At 42.9% G+C, this 11,619-nt stretch overlaps 1 protein-coding gene across 1 annotated transcript in view; it reads right to left on the reverse strand.

Annotated features, from left to right (window-relative positions):
• Window positions 1-8,317: 8,317 nt before the first annotated feature.
• Window positions 8,318-11,619, reverse strand: part of plekha7b (pleckstrin homology domain containing, family A member 7b) — a 117,825-nt gene continuing 114,523 nt past the window's right edge. Inside the window, exon 28 of the mRNA XM_084436898.1 lies at window positions 8,318-9,792. Coding sequence (XP_084293024.1) covers window positions 9,770-9,792 — 23 coding nt within the window. The 3' untranslated portion in view covers window positions 8,318-9,769. The remainder of the gene's footprint in view (window positions 9,793-11,619) is intronic.

Genomic DNA, 11,619 nt, shown 5'->3' on the forward strand with positions numbered 1-11,619 from the left:
TATCTATGAAGTTAGACTGTCAAAACTGCAAGAAGCTTTTGTTGTTAACTATTCTCTCTATCTCCCCGCCTCTCTCTCTCTCTCTCTCTCTCTGAGACAACAGAAGACGATGGTTGGAACTGTCAATCTTGGCAATCAATGCGAGCGGCCATGTCGCAAGTATTCAAAGCATTTCCCGTCGTGCAACATCAGAAAGTGAGTGGCCCGGGCATTGATCTGGGGACGGCAAAGAGGCAGGACTCCCCCTCCCAGACAAGAGATGCGCGAGAGAGAGAGAGAGAGAGAGAGAGAGAGAGGGAGAGAAAAGGAGAGAGAGAGTCAGGGAGAGTGAGTGTAAGGGGAGAAGAAGAGTTTTGTCACTGAATTAGAAGACGGGGAAAGAGATCGCAATGGGTTTGATCAACGTTTAGTCTGACAATTAGCATAGATAGGCTATGATTTAGGACATCATCAAACACTCGAATAATGCACACAAAAAATAGCCTATATATAAAGCGACACATTTGAATCGCCTGAATGAGTGATTATTATTAATTTATGCACGTCTTCGTGTCAATTCATTGGCATTATGTGAGTTTCTGAAAGTTAACTGAAGTCTGACGGAAATTGTGTTCGCTGCATAGCCTATAGTATACGGAAAACCTCACAAATTAAAATAGGCGAGAAATAACTAGGTTAATTACTCAAGCTGAACCGTATCAAGTGCCGCTTGTATGTAGCCTAAAAGAGCCACAGCTGTAGCCTTCATGAGTTTGAGTGACCTAGGTCAAACAGTCAAGGCCACCAACTATGACTGAAGCGATTCTAGTGACAAATATTGATCTATGGGGTGCTTCAGTATGCTTTGTTTGTTGCAAGAAATATTCAGTCTATGTTTTTCTTTTAATTGTCAATCTGGGGTCAACGTTGTTGCTTTTTTCCTGAGAGAAGTAGGCAAGGCTATAAGGTAGGCCTACGTAAGTTTACATTGTCTGGAGCAGCCTATGGAGATAACCAATAACAGACTACATAGCAGCCTTTACTCACACCGTTTGGCATTTCAGGTAATTGCGACGCAAATGTGTTGACCAGGTAAGCGGAAGCTCTTCTAACCCTTACCCTCTGCTTTCACTGCTTTTAAGGAAAACGTAGCCTAGTCTCACAGATTAAGAGTATTTGTTTTATCTTGGGTCCTCAGAACTGCTTGGAATAGCCTTAGGCTATATAATCTTATGGGTGCTATTTGTGACTCCTGAAGTGACAAACCTGTCTATATTGTCTCTCTCTCATACAAATGAGCCAGTTAACAATTAGGATAACGTTGTAAAAAACTATCAATAATAATAATAATAGCCTAATAATAATAATAATAATAATAATAATAATAATAAATGACACTGAATAGGCACATGAAATATAGCCTATTTAATAGGCTATTGCTGTAGGCCTATCAATCAATCGACGAATTTGAGGATAGTGTGAATAGTTTAAAACGATATGTCTTTTGAAAGGGTGGAGATAAACGTTGTCTTAGGCTAACTCATAGGCTATTTGTGTGACTTGCAAAATCAATTATATTCTAGCACTCTCAATTACCATAGACATATAGTCTATATTTTACAGAAATCCCACAAAAATCACATATCAATGCTCTCAAGATTAGCCAAAAAGTAAACTATAGGATATTGTCTATATGCATGTGAAATGTATGCATGTAGCCTAATGTTCAATAGGCCTACCTAGTATGTAGGTGACTGTTTTGACTGCTGATGGTGCTGTAAGGACAATAGACTAAAGTAACGGTCCGCCGCTGATCGACAGGCTACAGGTAGGACAACCACAGGTTGTAGCAGAGTCGGCGCGGTATCACACACGCCGCAGAATCACGCTGATTTAAATCACTGACACACGCTAACATTTGTGAAGTGCATTGAGTTCAAGTTAAAACCGCAGTCGGATACCCTACTTTGTCGATGTGAATGCATTCATTTGACGACAACAGCAAACGTACATTGGCTACAACGCCGAAATGCAATGGGAGAAGTGAACTTTTCTTAAAAACAACTAAAACATCCAGAAGTCTAATATTCTAAAATCTATAGTAAGAGTCCAGCAAGTATCAGCACAGCACGAGCCTTCATTTGGCACTCGTTTTCAACATGCCATATTCCACAATCGGATGAAGTTTAATTCATGCAATATGTAAATAATAGTGCTGTAGGCTACTTACAATGGCAGAGAAAGAAGCTGTAGGAAATGCTGTTTGTTAAGAGTCACATAGGGCTAAAGAGAGGGGAGGAGAGAGAGAGAGAGAGAGAGAGAGAGAGAGGGGGAGAGAACGAGCATAGAAATTCAACCCCTCCACAACATTTCATTGCATCTGCTCAGTGTCTTGTATGTCATTCATTCTCACATTTTCATATTCCCTTTGTTCAAAGAAAATTCATATCTCAGCGTGTCACATCTTAACTCCCCTGCTTTTATCTAAGGTGAATTGTCCAGACGGAGCATTATTGTCTTCAAGACAGTGCACCATGTAGGGTACTTTACATCTATTCATAATAACATAGTTGTCATGTCCTGCGCCTAAACGACATGAACAAAACCAAACCATTTAAGGACAAAAGGTGGTCAAATTGTTCATGCTCCACAAAAACAATGACGGGATTTTTTTTATTTTTTCATGTGTCATACAAATCTAAAAACGAAGAAAGAAAGAAAGAAAGAAAAATATTCATGTGAAAAAGGAGGAGACTTGTTTTTAAATTTTTACTTAAATGGGATCCAGCTCACCTGAGAACACGAGATTAAGGATGAGCACATTTCTATCTGCGGTCCAAATAAACACCATAAGTTTACTATTTGATTGACACTGAGTTCGTCCGAGATATTTTCTGAATACCGAGGAGTCATGTAGTTTGCTGAAGTTCCTTTTTAGAACTACTAGGTATATTTTGATGAGGTTATACCGGTCATACCCTTCTGTTAAACGTGATACGGTTGTATTCTAGATATCAACTCAGTGCATTTCTGATGGCTGTGGAGGGGTGTATCGCTGTGGAGGGGTGTATCGCTGGAACTGTGCTGAGGGCCGAGAAGTGTTAGACGGGCCTCATACGACACCTTTTGGCGACTTTGGGAAATGCTGCTCTTGAACTTGGCAGTCGTTTCTTTAGCTTAGTACAGAACCGTCTAGTTGTGGACCTATGTGTGTGTGTGTGTGTGTGTGTGTGTGTGTGTGTGTGTGTGTGTGTGTGTGTGTGTAAAACAATCACAGTGTCTGCCATTGCTATTAAGACGGAGGGCTTTATGAGTGTGACTGTTGCCCTGTAGGCTACGCATCGTTTTAGATCAAATTAAATAAAAACAGTCCATTGTAACATGACATGTTAAATGTTCAGATGAGCTGTAATATGAACATCTTATCTCTGAACCTTTATATGACGGCCAGCATGACTCTTAGTCATGAGTGCATCTCAAAGCCCTCTCAGTCTGCTCACGAGAAGCTTGTCAGTCCAACGTGTCTCGCCGTGGGTAAAGCAGCAGCATAATCTACACCACATTTGCATACCCTGAGATGCTTTGACGCCTCTTGCAAGTCTAGCCCATGAATATTTGAAAAGGAGAGTATGTGAAAATCAACATTTTTGTACATTAAACGGACATGTGTTTGTCTCCTGTTCTGCATGGGTGATTGGATAACACCATTCTGTCCAGGGCAGTGAAGTGTCCGGTACTGTGTGAGTTGTTGATTTTAAGACAGAGAGAATGTCCATACACTGTATGTAGTCCCACGGTGAGTTTTAATAAACAAGGCACAGTGCGGGCTAGGCATGCCCTATTTATTACAACTCACCGTGGGAGATACATACAGTCTGCAGACATTCTGTCTGTCTTAAGTTTATTCATTTTTGTCGAGCACCTGTCGCACTTTGTTTGATGTGCGTGCATTCCTCTGCTGCGACTAGTTGTTTATTTTACCAGGGCTGGTATACTGTTCTTCTACTGACTACAGTAGCCTATCACTTAATTAAGGGTCTTTAGTCAACCAAAAGCTGAGCTCAGGTTTAAAATAAGTCAAGCTTGTACAATGGGAGATATGGAACTACATTTTGTTATCTTTCCACCAGTGTCTGGAAATAAGGCAGTTAGGGGCTTGGCATCCTGCGCAGCGTGCGAGTGTGGCGCCGAGGAACAAACTGCAGATTTGCGTCATGACTGTCCGATATACCGGACACCCAACGGAATGCGTGGCCTGACGGTCGTGGATGACGAAACGGTGACGTGGCTCCTGGAGGTGTGCCCGGATATATAGCCCGGGTGACCCCCTCACCCAGGCTCGGGGCGGTAAAAGGAGCCATGCGGTACCATACCCAGCGATGGGGTCAACCCCTCCAGCTAGAGCCGGCCCTGGCCACACCTGTCAACACATAAATCCTTGAGAAGTGGTCTCTCCTCTCTCTTATCTCCTAAACTACGTCAACTCAATAAAAGTGACAGAGCGAGCGGTGAGGTGGGAGCAGGAGAGATGATCTTTGTGCAGCGCGTGAGCGGGGAAGAGCGCACAAGAAGACAGACAACTAATGGCAGCCTATCATGTGGCAGGAAACACCGGACTAACGGCACATTAACCGCCTGCGGTTGGAAAACCAATTCATTATGACGTTGTGTGTTGATGGCAAGATTTTACAAACATGCTGATTATACATAATCGCTGCTTGGGAGGGAGAGACATGTGTGCAGCATATTTGATCTGCCAAACGAAACAAGGATGTACATCAGATGTGGGGCCCTTTGGAAGCTGAGGTGTTGTACATTACATTTCACACAAACCGTGAGTTCTCATTGAGATTCTCACCTTTCCAAACCCAACTCCACAACTGGTTGAGGTTGACAATGGTGGAAATAACATCATTAAAAAGTGTGACAGAGCATTTTCCCCACTTATCTTTCTGGGTTGGAATCAGCAGCATGGCATGACTATTTTGGAGGCAAAACATTTTTGTTCTGAGTGGTACAGTATGTACAGTATACTGTACAGTGGTACAGTATCTGAGTGGTACCATTATGATTGACTAAACAGGTCTGCAGTTGCATACAGTATACACATTGTATATATATATATATATATATATATATATATGAATGTGGCATTTGAAATATAGGCCAAGATAAATGCATAATCTTCTTTTAAAATAAAAAAGATAGATTAGTTGATTGAAGAGTTTTGCTGATTTGCCAGATAGTGCAAATGTTTGTAGAAAATTATAAGAAACTTGAGCTGTGAGAATTCCCTGCTCTCCCAGCTGGAATGTGGTGACTAGGGGATATGTTCCCAGGATGGTTTACTTAGCTAAACATCTCTCTGCATAATTCTGAATGTTTACAATACTTCCTTTATGTGCTGTTACAGCCAGTTACTTTCCAGGGCTGAAACGGTGGGCCAGCTGTAAGCTCACCTACTGTCCAGTCAAGAGTGAACTGATAATGGAGCTCTGTAGATATGCCATGCAGAGGTCTGGTTTGTGTGTTCCCTTTTATGACTCTACAGTAAGATCAGACATTATTGAGGCGAGGGGGGGGGCTGGGTTTTGCTTCCATACACTTACACCCTCCCAATTAAGCTCCCAAATCTGAACATGAACCAACAATCAATAACGAACATCCACAAATCCGCCACAGTTAATTATTGATGAATGCCAAGTTATGTAATTAACTCAATCAACATTTGCATACATGCAAATGTTCTGTCACCCAATAGGACCTGTAAAATGGGGCAGTCTGTTCTTCTTAGCTGACCCAATATTTTATTTGTAACTCTAGATTTCATCAAAGTTTATTCAGTATCTAATAATTCCTCTTAAGTGAATGGAAAATGACGGATTAATATTTTTTTTTCTCTTGCATGCTACTCTATGTCTAGTTATTTGATGATGTCAAATATGTATTGGAATTCTGAAATGCTCAACCTATGGGTATACCCCTTGTCAATAGATGCAGAATGATTTATCAATTAATCAACTTAAATCCGTGGTAATCATCACCATTTTTTAATCTATAGTCTTTCACTCTGTGTGGGGCGCTCACACACACACACACACACACACACACACGGCTAACTAGGCTGAGATATGGTATATTTGTTGTCAGCTGTTCAGTGCCTGAAGACAGTGTGTTGCCTTCTAGTGATGAGAAAGGTGTAGATAAAAGACTATAGTTACACTGAGGTGGATCAAAGAGGATCCCCAGGGGCATTCTCCTCATTTATGTACACTAAAAGCTGTTTCCTGTATGTATTGTAAATGCCGAGCGTTTAAGAAACATGAGACCGTTTCATTGTTTCATCTAACACAGCAGTTTTTGAACACGCACACTCAATCATTAATGTGGAGCAACTGTTTACTCACCTCCAGTTTGTAATTCATGTGGAGTTTATTGGCACAGACTGAGTGGGATTATGAGAATAAAGTGATGAAGGTGAATGAAAAAAGGTGTTGTTTGAGGAACCTGTACAGTATGCTGAATAATGACGTGCTAGAGACTGAGGGCATGCTTTTCCTGCTCTTCCTCTCTGAGCAGACAAAGTAGGCATGTTGTAGAGAATATTCACTGCTTCTTCTCTTCAATTATTGAATATCACCCCATCCCTTATTAAAGCATGTATATTGAGCTTGAAATGATAAAAGAGCATCAAATACCACTTTATAATCAAAGTACCTTTTGTATTGGATCCCTTGGCTCAGAAAATGTGCAACTGGAGAACAATAAGGACCCTTGCAGTGTCGAGACAGAGACGGTCCCTAAACTTTCACCCTGAGGGCCTGGCTTTCAAACATTCATCAACACTAACAATATCATTTATGCCATGAAAGTAAGAATTCTGGAGAATCAAAGTTACTCTGGGGTGATAGTTGTGAGAGAGGACAAGTGTGCAGGGGGTCTGAATCCAAGCTCTTGACATCAGACCAAGAGGACATCCTTGTGTCTGTACAGTATTTGGATTAAAATGACAAAAAGGTGCATGTTCTCCCCAGAGTATTGAGAATGGAGGACCTGTGATGTCCCCAGGGAGGTGTCCCCAGGGAGGTGTCCCCTGGGAGGGGACAAGGAGTCTCTGCTTGTGTACAAGAAAGACTTTCCTTGATCCAGCAAGGAACATTTAGCAAATGATTAATGCGTGAGGCCTTGCTTATATGTTTAACAGGACAGGACAGAATTAGCATAATATGCTCTATTCCATTCTCTTTGAACTCCAGAGCGTGGAATAACAAATGTATATGAACCAGCAGCCAAACGTCAATAAATGGATACGCCACAGTCCTCCGCGGGCCGCTGCTGGGGTAGATGTGTGCAGGAGACGGGGGAAAAACAGCTCTGTTAATTGCGGAATAAGCAGAATAGTGGATGTGATGGTTCTTCTGCCCACCAGGGTTCACAGGTACCCTGGGAGCCCCACTCCTAGTCCTGGAGATGGGGGCGGGGATGGGGGGGGGAGGCAGCGCCCCCTGTGGAGCTCGGGGAGGCGCATCTCGTCTCTCAGGTGTTTTCAAAGCGCTCTACGCAGACCAGGGTGAGTAATTACTCTCCAATTAAAGATGAAGATGTCACAGGGGAACAACAACAGAATAGCGCTGACCTAACAGGAGCTGAGCAAGGCACACAACAGCCTGCAAAGTACAGTCTGTTATCAGTCTGTAACGTATCGTACTGTAGACATCACTATTGATGGTCTCAGGCTGCATACAGTAGGTGAGATGTAAAATGTAAAATTCAGAAAGTTTCCAACTTCTTTTTTTTGTCATCGGAAGATCGTGGTTTTATATGCCTCAGATACAGTGCCATTACAGCCCACCTTCTTAGTTAAAAATGCCCTTTTAGATGGAGAAGCTTTGAACTAAATAAATATTTCAAGGAGCTTTTTTTTTCTGTATCGAAAGTTCATCTCCTTTGAGCCTGCTAAAGTTTCTTTCCCTTTTCAAATAATAGAATGGAATTTGCGAGGTCAAAGCAATCAATTCATATGTTCAAAGGGATTATTTTGAATATATCAATGATGAGTGCGCATTTCACACTTTTCCCCTGTACATGGTTAGTATGAAGAGATGGTTATCATAAGCACTAGCAGAAGATAAAGACTTCTGACAATTTATTAACGTCATCCACAGAATGGCTGTATGACTAAACTGATGATTTGTGTTCTTCAAGACAGACGGCTCCATCTTGTCTGATCTCAGTCTTATGGGCCTACTATACATGATCTACCAACAAAATATCTAGGAGGCAAAATATCATGTTAATATCTTTAATATTTACATTTAGAAAGGATCATTGTGCAACCTGTCAAATTCACCCAGAAAATATTATGTTAAAGGTTATTGTCTTCTGAATGTTGTAAGCAAAAATAAAGTTCATTTTGGCAAGCTATTAAGAGTCTGGCAGTGCTAGATAAACACAGACATTATATTTCAAGTGATTTGGTGTAAGAATATCATCTGAGTTTTGACAAAAATACAATCATGACAGGTTCAGTACCGAATATTCACTCAATCCCTCCAGAGTCTTACACCCCTCTCTCTAAACATGTCCAGTTCAGATCACGCTGCATCCAAAGCACATCACTTCCCTCACCTCCAAAATATCAGCTTCAATTCTTCACTAAGAGACAGTGTTAAAAGTGCAATAACATGTAGAAAAGGTTTTCTGTTACAGGATTAACATTTGTTAGACATTTCCAAAGTTAATATGCACTGCAGCCTCCACACGGCAAAGCTCTACATTTCCTTAGGAAAATAGTGAGCTACTAGAAACACATGACCCAGTCAGTCCTGTAAGAGTCCCTGATAGTCCGGGAGCCACGGTGCTCAACCTCATTTTGTTGGGTAATGTTTTTTTCTCTGCTGATTCTTGTAGCTTGGGGGTTCCTCTTCAAAATACAGGAGGGTGCCCGGTGATAACCCTTGAGCATTTTCACATATTAACCTCTTTATGCCCCAAATCCCAGAAAAAATAGATTTCATGCAAAATACTCGAATCAAATGTATCAATTTTGTGTTCTCCAATGTTTATTCATAATCGCAGTCATGTACAATGTATCTTATTCCAAATGAATTAATATTAACCCTTTTAGGCCATGCCACACTTAAATAAGTGATAAAAGTGCATATCAAAAGAAGAGGTCAGCTTCCTCCCACACCTGGTCTGTTGGAGATAAGGGGGCAGAGGCACACCTGGGTGAAGGTGCTGAGACTGGAAGGACAGCACACTGGCCAAACAGGCTGTTGGATGAAGCACCAGACAACAGAACACACCCTGCCCAATTAGCCTTAATTAGATTTTTTACTATGCACTTTTATCATTTAAAAAAAAATCAAAAGTGTGTTTTGCTAGCATTGTCTAAAAGGGTTAATATTCATTACTTTGGAATAAAATACATTGTACATTATTTCCTTTATGAATAAACATTGGAGAACGCAAATGTGATGCATTTGATTTAAGTATTTCATCTGAAATCTCTTAAATCCCTATTTTTCTGGGATTTTGGGCATAAAAGGGTTACTATCTGAAAATGGGATATCACCGGGCACCCTCTTGTATTTTGAAAAAAACAAACTTTACCCGACTAAACCAGGTTCATCAAAATAGCAGTCTTTGACTCCCGGACTATGAGCAGAAGTTAGATGCTCACTAGCACTCCCTTCCTGTGTAATAGTGGACCAGACAGGATTAAACAGTCTCTCTCTCCTTCTGCCGGAAGCCGGGTCGAGTGTTGTTGTCATCATGGAATAGCACCTCAGTGTCCAGAAACAGCTTTGGCTGAGGGAGAGGGAGAGGACAAAAAGATGAGATTAGAACTGAGCCAGAACAGGTGGTGAAGCCCCATGCAGCACAAACACAGGAGAAGACGTAGACACCGCACATTCTGTCAATTCAATCAAACGCTCGTATTAGCACAGTGTCAGATCACTCTGGAAACAGAAATGATGTGAATCCCAATGTCACACAGTCAAAGTGAAGGACAATAGTCACTTTAGCTTCATGATGAGAACATCTGAAGTCCCGACACCCGACCCTGCTAATACCAGCGTGATTTGATTGAATTTCTCGGAGCACAACCACAGACCAGCACCACAGTGACACAGTTCTAGGCTCACAGGAAACCAGGAGAGATCCACCTCTTGATGCAAGACCGACCCAAAGACCAAGCCACCGCAGAGAGACGCGCGTAATGAATGGAATGTACCTTTCTGCCTGTAGAACCGGTAAACATGGTCCGTTTCCTTCTCTCTGCTCAGCATGTCACACAGTGGAAGAGGTGCTTGAGTTAAAAACCTTCACTTTACTTTCTGACAACATCCAACCCAAACACACCACAACACCTTCAAATCCAAACGGTGAAAAAACAAAACGCGACATGCAGCGCCGGAATGACGCCGATTCTGAGGACGCGGCGTCCGCCCCTTTACTTGACAGTCAGGGGCGCCGTTGTTCGTCGTTCGCTCCATAACGATACGAGTTGGACGCGGAGCAGCGCTCACGGTTGTGTGAGGTGGAGAGCGAGGACAGCTACCCCCTCTCTCCGGGGGCGCGGGGCTCAGACTACAGATGGTGGCTAATTAGTGCCGAGGAATACAGCTGCGCTCCCTTGCTCCACTCTGTCAAGTTGCTAAGGCAAAAGGTGCCTCGCTTCGTTGTTAATTACACACAATGCACTAGGAGTGTTTGATTTTCTCCCCCCCACCAGCCCACCCAACCCCGTCCACCCTGAACACGTGTTGGCAAAGTGACAAGAAACAATTTGCAGACAATTAACGCAGTGGGGTTAGGCGACTCGCAGCCTCCGTGGGCAGCTGATGATAAAGGGAGTGGAGCCCCTCTCTGTGAAGCCAGGTGTGTCTCCCCCAGAACCACAACACAGCAGTGAGCATGCAGAGCAACACATTGAGGAGAATTAGCAAAGCTCGGGTTACGTAAGCGTTGAGAGCATGCTGTTAGCCCTTACTTTGTTCGCTGCAGTTAGACAAACGTGTAGTGAATTCCGTTGCTTAGAGGAGGAGGAGGGGGAGGTGCCTGAGACACAGGAGGAAGAGGAGGAGGAAGAGGAGGAGGAGGAGGAGGAGGAGGAGGAGGAAGAGGAGGAAGAGGAGGAGGAGGAGGAGGGATGGTGGGGATGTTAGCCAGAAGTGGCACTAAAGGAGAATGAAGAGAAAGAGAGAAAAAGGAAGAAGGAGGAAAAGCATTTCAGTCACAGGAGAGGTAAAGAACGGACGGACTGACCACTCGGACCAATCAAATGACTGGGACTGGCCACTCGGACCAATCAAATGACTGGGACTGGCCACTCGGACCAATCAAATGACTGGGACTGGCCACTCGGACCAATCAAATGACTGGGACTGGCCACTCAGACCAATCAAATGACTGGGACTGGCCACTCGGACCAATCAAATGACTGGGACTGGCCACTCAGACCAATCAAATGACTGGGACTGGGCACTCGGACCAATCAAATGACTGGGACTGATTGGAGGCACACAGCCCCCTGTTTAAATTACCATACAGGCCAGTTCTCCAACTACAGCACTGAACACCATGTAATGTTAGCTGTGCTTACACCTCCAGCAGTACACGATGAATCACACC

The sequence above is a fragment of the Borostomias antarcticus genome (genome assembly GCF_949987555.1).
Source record: "Borostomias antarcticus genome assembly, chromosome: 4".
In the NCBI taxonomy this organism is placed as follows: Eukaryota; Metazoa; Chordata; class Actinopteri; order Stomiiformes; family Stomiidae; genus Borostomias; species Borostomias antarcticus.